The following is an 18,467-nucleotide window of genomic DNA, read 5'->3' as shown; positions in this document are numbered from 1 at the left end:
AACATGCTCTCTAACATGCCATAAATAAATATGTGGTTCTTAAATAATATTCTAAACTATTTATTTCCATTCAATAATCCATCACAAATAAATCATGCTTCATAATCCAATCACCAATAACATCCAAATCACAATTTCCAATTCAAATCTAGCATGATACTACTTGTAATCAATCAAACACATTTAGCATGCTATTATATTAACATAATTATGCTAAGTACGCGAACGTACCTTGTATACGATCTTAGAATCGCCACGACTAATAAAAATCATTCACTTCAAAGTCTCCTACAATTTAAAATTATAGAAGAGTATTAAAATCCACTCTACACAAATTTTTAGCAATATAAACTATTATAAAACCCCTCATAATTTAATTAAAATAAGCTGAAATTATATTTAAAACATCATACTTTAATCCCAACTAATGAGTAATTAAAATTCCTTAAAGAAACTTGATTTTAAATGCTCTACTAAAAATTCCAGCACTATATTTTAATTAAAACTTGCTGTAATTAAGCCTTAAAACACTTTAATCAAAGGTCTAAACCATTATACATCATAACCCTTCAATAATTTACATATCAAGAACCTAGGGTTTCAAAAATTGGGGTTTTTTAATTAAAAACATAATCTAAAAATTAATTAATATAATACTTATAATCAAACATCAAAATCAAATCCCAAAACTCATAATTAACAATTAGATTTAGGCATAATTTAGTTATGTGTGTGTGTGTGTGTGTGTGTGTGTGTGTGTGTGTGTGTGTGTGTGTGTGTGTGTGTGTTCGAAAGGGGGAGAGAGCAGCGGCTGCCTGCTGCCGGCGGCCGACGACCATCTGTTGCTGGTGGTCGGAGGTGTTGGTGAAGGGGGCTGAAAAAAGAAGAAAAGGGGAAGGGGAAAAGAGAAAGAAAAAGAAAGAAAAATAAGGAGAGAGGAGAGAGAAGTTTACCTTGGGTTTTCTTTAATCTGGGCAAAGTTTGATTTGCCTCATATGTGGGATATTTATACCCCTTCTCTACAAAACCTTTTTCCCTAACTTTCCTCTTTTAATTTTTCCTAATCACATCCCTAATAAAACTTTACTAAAATAAAACTTTCCTTAAATTATACCCCAACTTAATTAAATTAATTAATTAATTAAACTTTCCTTTTATAAATATTTCCAAACTTATTTAAAATAAATAATTAAAATACTTTAAATAAAACAATTCAATTTAATTAAATACTTCTCAAAATACTTATTTTAATTAAAATACGTATAAAAATACAAGGATTTACAAATTAGGCCGTCAATTTCAGATCTAAAACAACCAAAACAAAATTTAACCTTCATATATAGCCTCGATTTTGGATCTCAAATTCTTAAAATTTACTCGGCTGATGATGGTCGAAGTATGTGTATTTTCTTTTTCTTACCTATTCCTTCACCACTTGTTCATCTATTTAAGTGCTGGTCTGCACATGGTGAAGAAAGTAGCTGGATAGTGAGGGTGGCTGAGGTGGGAGGGGTGGCTGGAAGGTGGTTGGATGGTGGTTAAGCCCTACTAACAGATATAGTAACCATTTTTTTTAAGTGGTAACAAAGTATATGTTTTTTGCTTTTAGGTGGTAGTAAAATAAAATAAAAATTTAGATGAATAACAAAAGTCAAAGTGGTGTATTTTAGTGCTAGCAAAAGTCAAATTTTCCAAATGAATAAATATATCAAAATATTAAATTAGTACAGTAATTTTTTTATTTTTTTTTATTTTTTTTGAAAAGCTTTTTTTTTTATTATTGTTATAAGATATTTGACGCTTTAAAACTATGAAAAATATATTGGCAAATTTTCATGCTGCATAGTACGGAGTAACAACTTAAAAATTTAAACAGTTACCATGTTTACGTGTTGCACTTTGTAGATAGGTGAATACATCTGTTTTGGGCTGAATTTTCGAAGCAACATCAGAAATTAGATCATTTTTTAAAAAAATTCGTGCAACAAATGACGCTGTTTTGTATAATCAGAAGGCAAAAAAATTTGAAAAGATCAACTTCATGCACACGGACTAATGTTATTAGTGGAAGAGGGAAGTGCCTCACCTCAAGACCCATTCACAAGTCACCTAAGCATCCACATTAGTAGAGTAGCTCACAATTTCTCTCTCCAATTTTGATTCTTCCACATCATATTCCTCTAACTTGAGTCATTATTATGACTATGTGAGTCACTCGTTTATTTTTTTTTTTCACAATAGTGAGCTAGCTCACTACAATTAAAATAATTGTTTAATGTAAATATTGGGCAAAAAAATTGAATAAAAATGAAAACTTGCCACTTATCATCTTCATCTTTGTCACTGGTTTCATATGTCAAGGCAGTCAATGTTGGACGAAGGAAGAGCCTCACCCCATGAGTCACCTTTCACAATAGTAAGCTACCTCAAAATAAGAGGGAGAGTATTGTGAGAAGGGTCTGGAGTCGCCCATGTGGGTGCTCCACCTTAAAGTACGAGAGAGTGTTGTGGGGAGGCTCATTAGTCACCCATTGCAGGTGCTTTCATGACTTTTTCATATGAATAGGTATTCTCTCTTTGTCCTAGGTTTTCCAATTAACTTGAACTTGTTTCGCAACTCTTTGACACCCTCTAGCAGGACTCGTGACATTGGTCATTCGTACAAAATGATCATTAACACTCCAACTTACACATTGCAGGTGGGTGTATAGTGGATCTCATCATGCACCGGTGCACGTAGATCATCGCACGATGCAAAAGTATCATAATCAAGTACATAGAGAATATTATTCATTATGAAAAGAGCTTTATTGCTTAGTAAAAAATAAATAAATAAATTGTATTGTACAATACATGTAGAACAAAAAAAATATGAGCTCATGTTACTCAATTTGAGCTCAGGTTACTCAATTTGAGTAACAAATACTCAAATGGCAATTTTATAAAAATTGGCAATCCTTTCTTCTTCATCTCTCTACACCCAGATTATTCCAAAGCTGCAGCTTTCTTCTTCATCTATCTCCGCCGGCGTCATGGTTCACCACCACCACAACCACCCCAGCCACCACCATCATCACGGCCACCATCTCTTCGCAACACATCACAACAACCACTATCGACCTCCTCTTCTCCAATCTTTCTCAAGCCCGTCGACCTCTGTCCTTTCTCAAGCCCTTCGACCTCTGATCTTCTTCTTCCCCCGTTGAACTCCTCTACTTCGTCCTTTCTCACGCCCATAATGCCGCTTCGCGGTGGAACAAAACGAAACTTAGTAATACAGATTGTAAAGTAGGGCCATATCAATCCTTTAGGGAAACATATTGTTCGCGGGAGCAATTTTAACCACTTATATAGTGGAAATGGAGGTGTTGATGGAGAAAGCTGGGTGGAGGAGGCAACAATGGAGGAAATATGAGATGGAGAAGATGAAGAAGAAAGCAATTTGACTATTTTACCCCCTACTTAGGTAAGCGAAATTACAACCGTGCCCCTTGAGTAACAATTCTTGTTACTTACTCAGCTTGAATAACTTGAATTTCCTCAAAAAAGAATACTAGTCTTATTTTGCTGATTAGTTACAGTGTAATTTTGTTTTGCCCAATTTAACTTAAATAATCCCAACATTTAATTATTCTATAATATTCCCAACTTTAAAATGTGTTTTCTTTGTTCAGTCTCGAAAACCGATAACCTGATGAAAGGGTTAAATTGGGTGATCATAATCATAGTTATCAAACTGACTAAGACCCTGTTCTTTTGAGCTTCTGGGCAGATCAGAGCATAGCAGATTAAATTTCAGCAGAGCAGAGCAGATTTAAGGATAGCAGAGCAGATTTCAACATTATTATTAATACTATTATTAATGTTATTATTATTAATGTTATTATTATTAATACTATTACTAATGTTACTATTATTAATGTTATTATTATTAATGTTGTTGTTGTTGTTATTATTATTATTAATATTATTATTATTATTATTTATTATTATTATTATTAATGTTGTTGTTGTTGTTGTTGTTGTTGTTGTTGTTTGTTTGTTTGTTGTTGTTGTTGTTGTTGTTTGTTTGTTTGTTTGTTGTTGTTGTTGTTGTTTGTTTGTTTGTTGTTGTTGTTGTTGTTGTTATTATTATTATAAATAAATGTGTATCATATTTAACATATGTTAATAGTAGAAAGATAAAAGACAACAGTTTAACATCTTCAAATTATTACAACCGCATATCAAAATAAGAACATAATTAGATTCGCGTCTAACAACGTGGTGAATTAACCATCCACTTTCATATGATTGTGATTCTCATCATCTTCATTGTTGCTTTAATCTTGATTGTTATCACCTTCATTGTCGCTTTCCGATCGATTATTATTATAATTATTTTTATTATTAGGTATTGGTGCTTTGATCTTGGTTGTTATTACCTTCACCGGGGGGTTCGTTAGCATTTTCCAAAATATATTTGGTATTATTATTATTATTATTATTATTATTATTATTATTATTATTATTATTATTATTATTATTATTATTATTATTATTAATTATTTTAATTATTATAACAATTATTATAATTATTATAATTATTTTTAATATTAATAGCAACACATTACTTTAATTGAAATAGTAACGTAGAAAATGTGGCCAGTTTTTGTTTTCTATTTAACAAAAGCTATGATATGTAATCTGTAATTTAATTTTTTTAGGATCCCCGTTTTAATACTTTCTTATAAACAAATTCATTTATGATGTGAGATATTGTAAATAATAAAATTATAAAATATTACAAATTCATTACCTTCTAATATCTGATAATTTTAATACTTCTAGGTTTCTTTTAAAATATTTGTAGGGGATCTATAATATTGTATAATAATAATAATAATAATTTTCCTAATAATAATAATCATAAAAATAATAATAAAACATAAATATTGATTAAAATTAAAACTAGATTATTGAAATAATCATCATTATTGAATATTAATTATTATTTGAAAACACAACAGAGCAGATTTGAGCAGAAGATCTCTAAAGAACAGGGCCTAAGTAGTTTGATATTTTAAGATGACAATTGACAAACAGTTGAACAATATGTAAAGTAACGCCTATTCTCTGTAAAGTAATATAGAAATTGAAATTGAGCAGATAATAGGAACATCGTAATAGATTTAGGCTGATGCTCAATAGTAATGCATTTTAGGCTGATGCTCAATAGTAATGCATTTTAGAGAGCGGTGACGACATAATCTACATTAAGAATTTGAAAGGAACATAAACTATCCAATATATTTAGAAACATCTCAACTCGAATCCAAACAAAAACAAAGGCGTGTGCTGCTAATATTAACATCATATTGATCCTTCCACAAGCAATTGAGAGCACTCACGAACACAACTTTACCCAAATGCTCCATGGCTCCATGCCAACATTCAGGGAGCATTACATCCCCAATGCTGTTTTACTTTGCTCCAGGCTTCTAGGGTTACTACAAAGATTGAAAGATAAGCTGGATATCAGTTTGTAATTACAATAACAAGGAAACCAGAGTCCAAAGATATTTTTATAAAGCATGTTTGAATATCTAAAAAGTGAAGCCGATGCCTTTAAAACCTTTTAGCCATACAATATTTCAAGTTCCAGAAACATTATTATCAATGGAACATTAGCAAAAAGCTCCTCTTAACAATTTTAAATGAGATTTATAAAACAAGGTTGATCAAAAAATGTTGGGCAAAAAAGGATGCATTCTATTAACCTAATATTGACTATTACAAACTTATTAGAGCGCATATTAGTTGTATCATGAAATTGGGTAACCCTTATTGATCCTTATCAAAACCTAAAATAAATTGAAAAAAAAGGGGAATAGGGCCTAAGTTGATTCTTCATGTCAAACTAAAAAAGCATGTTATACAGTAGTTACTACAAAATCCTGTCATGCACAGTTCTTTTGCATGAAATCCAGCAAATAATTACACTTGTATTTCAAACATATCACAGCATATATCCATATAAAAATATTCAAGGATTGTAATAGGCATCTCCTATAGTTATACGTTATAGAAAGCACCAATTCTTGGCATACCTTAACTGAAAAAATCTCAGGCCTCTCAAGGTAACAACGTGCTTTCAGTTTGTTTTTCATCATCATCATCAATAATGGTAGTTTCAGATTGAGATGTGTCCCAATCACAAGCTCCCTTGCAAATAATGCAAGGAATCTAAATGTGAACTGAGAAAAGGCCAGCTAACTGTTTAAAAAAGGATCCCAAACCAATTTAGATCATTCTGGCCCACCTCAGTTCTGTATGCCTGTGCACCCTGCCTCACAGAATGTGCTGCCATACTTCCTTGGAGTTCAGACTCCAAGCAGGCAGGGTGCAGGCATTGCCCATGCCCCTCAACGGGGCCGGGCAAATCCAAGGGTAGCATCATGTTGCTGCTGTTGCGACTGCACAAATTGCACAACAAATAGTATATAAGAACAAAATGCCAAGATGAGTATAACTAATTACAAGAATTTTCTCCTACTATTTTTTCTCCATTATCTAAACCATTTTTATCTTACCATTCATACACTTTCCTTACAATATCAAATTTTGTAATTTTATACAAGACAATTTGAGGATGTAAGAAGTATTTTTACAAAGACCTACACACAGGTAAGACACCTAAATTTTAACCAGCATCAAATCACTAACTAGTGTTATGGCTACCTATGCTATTCAAAATCAAAATATCACCTAAAGTACCCGTGTGGGATCCTCAACACCCTCACATAGGTCGTCAGACTCGTCACCTGTTATTTCGAGCGCTGCTAACTTTCCAAAACTAAAGCTCTAAAGTATGAAATTACATTTTAACCATAATTCACTACCTACAACAGTATAGAGAATATTCCTTCAATATTTGATTCCTAACCAGATACAAAGGCATTAGTTTAATATGTAACGATCAGAGTGTATTGTGCTCTATGGTTTCAACAGGTACTCCCCCATATGAAGCACAGGTACGCCAGTTTGTGGTTATTCTCGTACTAGGGACAACTCGGGGACATAATCCCCAAGCCATTTCCAAAACTTTGGGTACAAAGATGGAATATGGATACGGCGATCCCTGAATTTGTCTCAATGCTACTTAACTCTCCTCAAGTCAACTCACCTGTCTCCAATTAAATTTTTGTTGGAACCTATAAACATTGTTTATAAGTAAGCCAAAGATTTCCGTTTTGAAAGGAGAGGGGTTAAAGATACACAAAAAAGGTGTTTCTATGTCACTGACCTAAACATACTTTTGATACAAAGACCTTTAAAGATGGAGAGAAATCTATAAACCTATACTAAAGGCGAAACCTGGAATGACACTTGTCATTTCCTGGTTAAAATTTTTCCTGCCTTTTTTCCTTTCCTTTTTTTTTTTTTTTTTTTTTTGCGATTTTTTAATGACAATTCATTTTATAACCTACAATAATAGTTATTTCCATTTTAACAACATATTTAATCCCATTATACTCAATTTTTTGTACATATATTTTATATACTAGGAAACTTTTACTTACATAAATACTAAGATAGATTAAAAATAAGGTATTATAATATTATTTTCCAAGATAATTATATATATATATATATATATATATATATATATATATATATATATATATATATATATATATATATATATATATATATATATATTTTGAAGGATATTTTCCAAGATTATTATAATATTATCAATATCAATTTTTTTTCTCAAGCTTTCATCATTTGACAATAAAATTTATTTTAATTAAAAAATATCATTTGGTAGCATACTTTATATAAATCTTAAAATTATATAACGTTTATAAGAACAAAATCATTCTATTATAGTATACATAACATATATTGGAAAATTTAATCTAATTACTCTAATATTTATATGATTATTAAAAAAAAATAAAAACTCCTACTACTCACTAAAAATATATTTAAAAAATTGATTAAGAAATATTGATTATTCAGTAAAATTAAATCAAATAAATTTTCATATTTCTGTGAAAATGTGTTAATAATTTAAGGATAGATGTATATTAATTCGCAAATGGGTACAAATTTAAGCTAATATTTTAATTTTATTAGATAAAACCTTATAGCTTCTAAATTTCTATTATTATATTATTTTTTTATACAATCCAATTCAATAACCTTTATGTATTTCAGTATTTGGTATTGGTATAAACTAAAATTCAAGTTATTTTGTTGCAAATAATTTTTCTAGATAAATTAATGTTGAATTAACACCATTATTTGTAATTTATTTGTTGTAAAATTTAATTATGATCGTGCATGGCACGGGACTTAACCTAGTAATAGAATATAGGAGAACCATGAGAGAAACAATTGTCAACCAATCAGCGGTCAATTGGGTCAAAAACAAATTCCTATGTGACATTCTAATATCCTCCAACATCATTGTATTAGCCATATATACTTGTTTTAAAGCTGCCATTGAAAAATTTACATTTGATACGAATGACAATTTATACTATTTAGCTTTATTATACAAGCAAATGCAATTAATTTTTGTTGGAAGTTATCAGATTTTTTAATTATAAACCCTGACACTAAAGGAGCTTAACAGAGTTGGGCCGTTGATGTAGCTTTGACACTAAATATTTAATCTTCATTTTACCCCACTTTTAACAAACAAAGAACCTCTATGCAGAGCTAAAATCTTCCTCTGTAAACATAAGATGTCCATGCTTCCATGATCTAGGTTAGAACAACCACCCCCCCCCCCCCTCCCCCTTCCCATATGACAACAGAGTTTGTTTGTTATTGAAGTGAAAACAGAATTCTCCACTATGTCAGAGATCACCCCCCCCCCCCCCCCCCCTTCCCTCTATTTTTGTCTAACCAAGTTGCTAATTAAACAGCAAGGACCCCTCCCCCCCCCCCCCCCCCAATATTTTTGTCTTACCAAGTTGCTAATTAAACAACAAGGACCTATCATAAACCCAAACATCCTGGCCAAATTGACCAACATGAAGATGTACTAAATAAACATGAAATTCGAACAATCAAAGCAACATGTCCATTATTCTCTCTCAAAAGCTAAAATCTTCACGATAGTCATAAGAAGCCAGCAAGCATGGAGACAAGGCCAGTTAACCATCATTAGACTATGCAAGTATAATTGTATATTTACTTCTAAATAAAGGTAAAGGTAGAGCCGTCGAGACAGTGATTTCCCTCACTGGTTCATCTTTCTCAATAATATGCCCAGGAAGGGCCGTTCTCTTCCCTCCTGTTCCCCAACTACGAAATATAAATAGAGAATAATTGCATACCTGCTGATATGACTGGTGAATATGTTCATGAGGATGAATGAATGGCATTCCAGGACGCTGACAAGGGTAATGAGTGGTATGTAGATATATAGTAGATGCAGAACGTGGACTAACATGATTTGGACTATATGCAGCCATCATGGCCTCTGGATGACCATAACTGAGACCTGCAGGGTTAGACGGAGATGCCCATGGAGGTAAATGCTGTGGGAGTGGCCGAGGTGGATCAGCAGAAATCTGAGGCCTAGGAGTTGAGCCAAGTTGAGGAAATTCAGTATTATAATTAACAGCCGGGGAGTACATAGGTTGGACAGTATAGGGCCCAGCATTGAATCCAAATCCAGGGTCAAACCTTTGCAGATATCTGAACAAACAGTCTATATCATTAGCATATAATTTAAAAAAAATATGCTTTGGCACACAATAAATATGTGATTGCAGAGAAATTAATAGCAAGACATATGAAGGCAATATCGAACTGCAGAATTAGTTTTACAAGCATCAGAAAGACTATTACATCATAACATTAGAAAGCTAACATTTTGGTTCAAAATAGGATAGTTAAGAGAAAAGACGTAATTCTGAAACCTAAGGAAATGTCATTAAAGAAAGCAATATTTTATTCCAGGGCAAATAGTTGACTTTTGATATGATACTTGGCAAATTTAAACAAGAGTGCAACAGAGAACTAGAAATCCAATCATCTGTATTTAGTATGTCTTATGAACAGAGGACAAGAAAAAGTGATACCTGCTATAAAGTACTTCCTCCTTTCTATTAATATTGCAACAAGGATGAAATTATGCATCCCAAAGAACATTTTATATGCTAAATATCTATAATTGTGTTAGAATAAAAATTATAAAAAAGTTGATATGTGAAAGTATTTTATGAGACAAATCCAACAAGATCCTACATGACTATATTTTGCTTAACGTAAAAATCATATTATATGGTCAAACAAGAGTGATAAATATTGCAAAAAATTCATTGTTGCGACATTAATAGAACGGATGAAGTATGATATAAAGTCCAGAAAAAGGAATTTTTAAAGTAATATACAAGCTACACATGAAATCACCTAAAAGCAACCCAAGAGCTATTTGGGGAAGATCAGCTCTTCAATAAATTTTATCGTGTGAGAACAAAAAGCACATACAGCAATAATACAACAAATTTAAAGGTGATGATAGGTTGATAACTGAAGTTTGCAAATTAAAACGCCGCCTACAGGCAGATTTTAAATATCAAGAATGTAATAAGCAACTTCAATTGACAAGTTATGTTCACTTTACATGTAAAATAGTGCAACTTAGATGTAGGTCTATAATTAAAGGTTTAAATGACTTATGCAGTTACACTAACCAAGCAGAAATATATATCCCTGTATATTATGGGGGTATTGAGGGGGTAAAGGGGAAAATATCCATTCAAATTGCAGCCGAAGCTTTAAAACCAACAATAAATTAACACACAACACTCCCTTCTCTCTCCGCCACCCCCCCCCCCCCCAAACAAGCACACACACAGAGACAGTATAAAAAGGAAACAATGTGTAATATCATGTAACTCTTTTGTTCATGCTTATACACCTGGATCAGCTAGAAAGCATTCGAGTGAGTGAACATATATACTGAAAAGGCCAAGTTAGTAGAGCAAAGAAAATTAGATTTTAATCTCTCTTCTTTCTAGGGTACAGGGATTGAAGGATTCAAGAAGGCAAGAATGAAACTATCCCGATAAGAAAACCCAAACCATATCAAATAAAGCGCATACCTATCATAATTCCGGTCATAATCAGGATCTTTGCGGTCGATTTCACGGTCTCTAAAAATAGCAACCCTATTATTGGGTCTGTACCTACTGACAGGGTCTTTTTCTGTTCTACTTCTAGCTGACCTACTGCTACCACTTGAAGAATCAACTACTGAAACAGCTCTCCCGCTACTCAAGTCAGAAGCTCCAGATGCAGGTTTCTCATCAACTTTTGGCGGTCCCATAGATGGAAGCTGCAAGTTATCTGCTTTTTTTACCTCAACTACAGGTTTTAAACCAGGAGAACCATTTGGGTTATTAGAATTAAAGATTCGTGCACGAGCTCTGTTGTACTCCTCTTTTCTTTCCTCAACACTTTTGTTATGATTTGCTTTTTGAGATCCAGAATTACCACTGCTGGATGAAGATGAATGCTTTTGAGGCCTTTGCTTAATGGCAACCTTGACAATGCCATTGTCTTCTTGAGGCAAGTTTACAGGGATATCTGCCAGGCGGATACGAGGCAAACGACACTCAGTTGAAGTCTTTTGGACTATAATTCTGGAGCCCGATCCATCAGGGAGACTATTATCTAGCAAGACCATGGACTGCAGAAAGTAATGCTGAGCAACACGATGAGCAGCAAGCCTCAAATAAGAAGTTGGAAGCTGCTGAAATTCCATTTGTTGCTGCGTAGGATCCTGAATAAACTGTTCAACATCTTGTTCCATTCGCAGGACTGAAATCAACAATCATATATTCAACATCAGAACTTGTAAATAAATTGACATCAACATGACAATACACATCAAAACCACTCAGAAGATTAGAAGTTGCAACTCAAATAGACACATGAAATCCTAATGATGCTCTTAAGTCCTTGGTTCATAACAGAACTATGACATGGAACTGAATTTTATGGTAATAAACTAATAATAGCTTGACAAGTTGCAAAACAAATAACCGAAACCAAATTGAGCAAAAGCACAATTTTTGTGGAATCATGGTGACATGACTTCAATTTTTTTAAAGATATGTCATTGATTACATGACTTCAAGAATTTTTTTAAAAAAAAAAATTGAAAATTTTAGGATTGCATTTAAGAGACGGCTGAAAAGAAAAACAAACAACATCATTTTGGTACAGAACAGCTTAAAGCATGGTATACGTTAATAAACTACTCATATTCATACACAATGAAACATAAAGCTCTGATATGGATCTCACTAAATTAGTCACAATCAACAGAGAAATATCACAAAAACCACATAGAGCTATGTGAGGAGAAAAGGGAGGAATGAAAAATAAGAGGAAAATAAGCCTAATTACGAGCCTTAATAATTCATCCTACAATTGATGTGCTCCAAAAACAATACAAATGAATGAATGATGGTATCATGGTCCTCAAAGCAGATATATCATAGGGAGACGAGAGTTTAAACCAGCAATCTACATGCTACATCTTAGTGATACCAAAAGGCAAAAACAATCTTAACCTATAAACATCCCTAAGAAAGTGAGGATGCAAACACTCTAAACTACATCTTTCACGGCTAAACAAATTACACAACTTATACAATCATACAGAATGTCCATGTAGTGGGATCCCTTATATATACTAAGAATAATAGATACACACAAAAACAAAAAATAAAAATATAGATATATATAAAATTAAACTGCAAATCAGTTTCCACAAACGCAGCAGATTGTGTATTTACAAGCAAATCAACAAAAAGTTTCCATATCAAGACCCAAACCGAACAACAGCAGACAAAATACTTTCCTTCTCACACATCATAAATGCAGGAAATGAGCTAATTATCCTAAGTCCTAACTAAGGTCAAACTGCAAGTCCCCAAATTGACAACTATAATGTCAATGCATATGCAAAATTTGGCATTAGGTAGATGTAATTAGGCTCACGAAGAAACTTATTCCATGAAGACTACAGCTTCAACACCATTGCAGTTCCATCAGTGCTCAATTCAACTCAAGATGGATTCAAGCTCAAAAATGCAATATAGACTACAAATGGACCTAACTAATGGCCACGTGTATTTGTGAATCACATAATTCATCAATGGAACTCAATTAGCACCTTAGTACAAAAAAAATAGACTCAAGTAGCAAACAGCAGCTCCTTCATCCGATTAATATTTCCAGCTGGTTAAATGTTAATCCAAAATGAATTGTCAAGAAATATACCAAATTTCTTGATGCCCATAGAATTGTTGCTTTATCTTTCTGGGCGCAACATTGGGGCATTATGACTTTTAGATTCATTAGCTAATGCTCGATTCACAGCCCAGCTAGAGACAACCACAAGTCAACTAGCATTGCCACATTCCTGTACCAGGAACTGTCTAACCATAACGAGACAACATAAATCCACAAATACACTGCTATCATGCATTTCTTCTCTTCTTGATTTCGACATGGTAGAAACTCAAGATTTATCTTCATTAAGTCACACCTAACAAAAAGTGGGAATAGACACCGTCGACAGGACAATGAAGTTAGCAATACACCACTGATCACTTCGAAAATAATGTCCTCACCAATCCCACCTCGTCCTATAACAGCTTCACCAATATCTCATCGAAACTTTTCGATACCAAAAATTAATCAAACTATTCTACAAACATAACTTTCTGCGTTTTTAGTCTAATTATATATTACATACGCAACGTAGAATCAGCCTAATTTCAATTCAACTTAGCAAAGCACAGAAAAATACACGAATCTGAATAAAAAATTCAAAGAAACAGCAAATAAACTTACTCGACAAGCGTTCACGAGGATTTTGCAAAGCTTCACGAAGAAACTGATCAACCTGATTAATAGCATCATCCAAAAGCCCAGCGTTTTCAGCACCAGTTGAAAAGGCCAAATTGAGCGAACCAGAAGTTGTCAAATCATCAGCTGAAATAGAATTGCTTGGAGAAGATGAAGTAACAGAGTCTTTGATAGAGGAAGAAAGCAGCAATCTCTTCATACTCTCCTCCACATCCGCCACTTCCCATGACTCAGGATCTTCAACAGCGTTTCCACCCTCCATTGTCGAAAGTCGAAGAAGCTATTGAGATGAAGCTGCTGCTGCTGCTGCTATGAATTTTGAGGGTGAAGTGATCATCAGAAAGATATGGTTTTCAGGGCGGAAACCCTAATTTGTTGATCAGAATTGATTTTCATGGAAATTTGGGGATTAGGGTTTGGAGAGGAGGACAAAGTTAGGGCAACAGATGATTGAATACGAGAAAGAGAGAGGAGATAGGGTTTGACGTATTTTCTGGGTTGAGACTTTCCGATTTTACGTGTCAATCAAGTGTAATTAAAAGAGCAAGGCAGATTGATGAGTGAGTGAGATGACCAAAGGAACAAACCTTTAGCGTTCGTATGGTATTGTTTTCAGTTTTCAATTTTTTGTTTTTTGTTTTTTAAAAACTAAAAACTGATTTTAGTTTTTACCTATGTTAGATTCCGTGTCATACACGGTGATTTTTATCAATAATCAATAACTTAATACTAAAAGCGAAATCAGTGATGACATATGTCATTCATTGTTTAAAATTTTTCCCTCCACTTTTATCTTTCCTTTTTTCATGAAAAATATTTATAGCTTATAATAATATTTACTTTCCATTTTGGCGATAATATTTTTCCATGCGCACTCAAACGAAATATTTTTATATGTATATATTTTACAGTAATTATTTTTCTATTATTTTAGTATATAATTGTTATATTAATGTTGTAATTCACTATGTAATTTATTAAAATCCGTGCAAATGCACGGGACTTTAACTAGTATACATATATAGTTATAGATTATTGATTGAGAAGTATTATAATTATAAATTTGTCGAAAAATAATAAAAGTGTGTGATATATTAATTTGGTATTTGCAATTTTAATTGTAGCTTCTAATACACAACTAAAACAAAAGTAGGCAAAAAAATCTGAGCAATATTTTTTCTTATTGTAAAATAGGTCACCAATTATTTAAAAATATTGATTTTTGGTATGTATTGCCCAATTTTTTTTTAGAAAGCTTTGTGAATGAAACTTTTATTTTAAATATAATAATTATTACGTGTTAGTATGGAATATGTACAAAAAAAATAATATGATTTTTGTAAATGATTTGCTTCCTAAATTAAAATATTTTTAAAAAAAAAAGGAAAAAAAAAATAACTAAGGACACACCAGGAGATGACACGTGTCATCGTTGGTGTGTCTTTTAGTGTATAGTATTGATTGATTGATTGATTGATGATTGATAATATTACAAAATATAAAGTATATAAAAAAAAATTCTCGAATATTTCATTTGAGTATAAATGGAATGTGGTTGTCAAACTGGAAATAAAATACATAAGGTATAATATAGTTTACTAAAAGATTTTGCAAAAAAAAAAAACAAAAACCAAAAAGGCGGGAAAATTTTTCACAATATAATGACAAGTGTCATGGAATGATTCGCTTTTAGTATAGGTTATAGATAGATGCTTTTGTTTATAAAAACTGTTTTCATTTTTCAGTTTTGAGTTTATAATCAACTCTCAAAACTTACTACCAAATCATTTATAGCTTTAATCAATTCTTACACTACCGATATTTTATTATTATTATTATTATTATTATTATTATTATTATTATTATTATTATAAAAAAAAAAAAAAAAAAAACAAAACGTATAGAGTCAATCAATTTACAAGAAATTGGTAGGGAGCCGAGATACAATCTGGGCCCCCACCCCTCTAGCTATAGCGAACCCGATCCTGCTGAAGATGTGAGCAGCTGCACGAGCATCAATATCCTGAGTCTTAGCGAACGCCTGAACCCGCTTCAGCAACGCAATAGCATCCTTCTCTAATTCCCCCAACGAAGAAAAGGAGAAAGGAAGAAAACCATAACCAATAGCCCTGCAACGCGCCCCATACTTGTCCCGCTTCCGCTGAGCCGCCGCCGACACAACACGACCAGGAACGAAGTCAGACAACCCTGATTGTGTCAAAGGTGAAGACCCCGTCAAATCAACACATACATCAAGGCCTCTATCCTAGGAATAAAGCAGCACATCTGCAGGTCGTAGAGCCCCATCGTTACCTCCTATCAACCCAATGTTAACCTCCTTTCGAGCAGAGATTCCAGACCGAAAACAAATATCAACAAGGGTGTCACGAACAACATTGTGCCGATGTTTAATACCCACCATCCCAGCACAAGACACTGCATAATAATAATAATAATAATAATAATAATAATAATAATAATAATAATAATAATAATAATAATAATAATAATAATAATAATAATAATAATAATAATAATAATAATAATAATAATAATAATAATAATAATAATAATAATAATAACTATTATTATTATTATTATTATTATTATTTTAATAGCTGCTTTTATTTTCGCAAAAAAAAATATACCTATTATTTCAATAATAAATTTATTGATTGAATTAGGTTTTAACAAAATTTAAAGGAACACTTACGAAAAAAAAAAGTAACAATAAAATAGTCAAATGCAATGTAATATTTTTCTCGTTGAAGACTTTCATTGTGAATTTTGTCTTTCCCACAATCTTGTTGCCAAACGATCTCGAAACTAAGTCATTCTTTGAAGTTCTTGTTGACTTACAGAAGGAGTTACTAAATCCTCGGATCCATTGTTGTTGATTGCAACATCTTCTAGTTCGACATTTTCATCCGCATACTGTATGAACGAAGGATCTCCGTCCTTGTACATTTTTATGAAATTGTGGATAACACAGCACGACAAAATTATATATTTTTGTCGTTTTAAGTCATATGAAGATGTAGGGAATATTTCAAGCATTACCCCAAACTTGAACCCCACTGTGATCATACACTAAAGTACGGTGGCATCCAAAGGGAAAGAAGATAGAGCAAAAGAGTCGCCAACAAGTTTTAGGAACTTGTAAACCGTTCACAGGGTGAAGGTTACACCCCTTAACGATCCAGGAGATCGTCAACTCCAATAGGTCTGGAACCATGACTGGTAGTTCGGAGATGAAGGTACAAATCCAACCTAAAAGAGATTGAACCTACCCTAATAATAGGCCTCTACTTTATTCTAATCGTATTCATGTGCGTTTTCTAACTAACATGCACTCATTAGGATTAACCTTAAATCTATTTAATCTATGTAGGTTGAATATTAATACACAAACAAAACTATTATTGGCGATCACTTGAATTATAATCAAATTAACCCTAAACAAGATTATTAATTATCTTATTAAGCGTGATTACAAGTAAAAATTCCCTTTAAACATGCATAAAAGGCGTGATCAAGCAATAACAATAAATATCAAGCAACATGATATTAATAATTATAACAATTATAGAAATAATCATAATCATGTTAAAGCATAATAATAGCAAAATCCTAGGCATGATACTAACAAGATTAATAATAAATCCTAGCATGTCACTAAACAATAAAAATCCAAGCTTTAGCCCTAACATGATACTAACATGAATAGGAAAGAAAATAGAAGGCATCATAGAAATCATAATTGTCATATTTGATATTAGAAATTATAGTTATTACCCTAAACATGATACTAGGAAGATCAAAACACCCTGACATGACACTAGGAAACATAATTACAACCTAGACATGATACTAGGAATCATAATATCAATAAATCAATTAAAAGCACTTACTTAGATGCCTCGTATCTCTTTCTAATAACAAAATACACGCGTTAGTAACTTCAAAGAAAATAATAATCAAACAATTAAATTAAATAATTGAGAGAGAGATTTGGGACCAAACCCTTAGAAATTAAAACATTTCACGTCTAGGGCGAAGGCAACTTTGAACTTGGCTAGGTGTTTCTAGATCTTGTGAATGCGAAATTTTGTATGCAAAAGGGGCTAGTTTAGAAAAGAGAGAGAGAATAAGCTTTAGCTTAGAGAGAGAAGAGAATTAGAGAGTTGGTGAGAAGAATTGATGATAGTTGTTGATGAGAAGAATTGATGATATTTTATGATTGAAAACGGAATTTTAGGAGGCTATTTATAGAGAAAATCAACCGGATATGATAAAAAAATCAAATCAGAGTTTCAAAAAGAATACAACGCCAGGCTAGCGCAAAACGCCAGGTTAGCGCCAAACGCCAGACGCCAGACGCCAGGTATGGCGCCAGGCGCTGGAATCCAGTTTTCCACGCGTTTTCTTAATTTGATAAAATTTTTCCGTACGAGAGGGCAAAATCATTTTTTCCTTAAAAACACTTCTTTTATTCTAATTAAAACTCTAAAAAGTAAACTAAAGTCAATTTATCAATGCTAATTAGATTAGGAATGAAAAGAACCTTCTAGAAGAAT

General features: G+C 32.5%; 1 protein-coding gene across 1 annotated transcript; it reads right to left on the bottom strand.

Annotated features, from left to right (window-relative positions):
• Positions 1 to 5,205: 5,205 nt before the first annotated feature.
• LOC145629071 (uncharacterized) lies at positions 5,206 to 14,424 on the bottom strand. The gene is made up of 5 exons (XM_081681547.1): positions 13,876 to 14,424; positions 11,112 to 11,829; positions 9,336 to 9,699; positions 6,090 to 6,455; positions 5,206 to 5,489 (listed from the first exon to the last, which is right to left on the bottom strand). Exons 1-4 carry the CDS (start codon positions 14,150 to 14,152, stop codon positions 6,405 to 6,407), a joined length of 1,410 nt encoding a protein of 469 aa, XP_081537673.1. The 5' UTR covers positions 14,153 to 14,424; the 3' UTR covers positions 5,206 to 5,489; positions 6,090 to 6,404.
• Between the last annotated feature and the right edge of the window lie 4,043 nt (positions 14,425 to 18,467).

Source organism: Chenopodium album, chromosome 4 (genome assembly GCF_948465745.1).
Source record: "Chenopodium album chromosome 4, dcCheAlbu1.1, whole genome shotgun sequence".
In the NCBI taxonomy this organism is placed as follows: Eukaryota; Viridiplantae; Streptophyta; class Magnoliopsida; order Caryophyllales; family Amaranthaceae; genus Chenopodium; species Chenopodium album.
Note: the sequence above shows the minus strand (reverse complement) of the source record. Positions and strands in the feature narration are given on the sequence as shown.

Bases quoted from the DNA above. Each gene is read 5' to 3' on its own strand.
- LOC145629071 (XM_081681547.1), bottom strand. From the start codon at position 14,152: ATGGAGGGTGGAAACGCTGTTGAAGATCCTGAGTCATGGGAAGTGGCG. The intron at 11,830-13,875 runs GTAAGTTTATTT...TGTTGATTTCAG, and splicing joins TCCTCGTGAACGCTTGTCGA to TCCTGCGAATGGAACAAGAT. The intron at 9,700-11,111 runs GTATGCGCTTTA...CTGTTTGTTCAG, and splicing joins TATGACCGGAATTATGATAG to ATATCTGCAAAGGTTTGACC.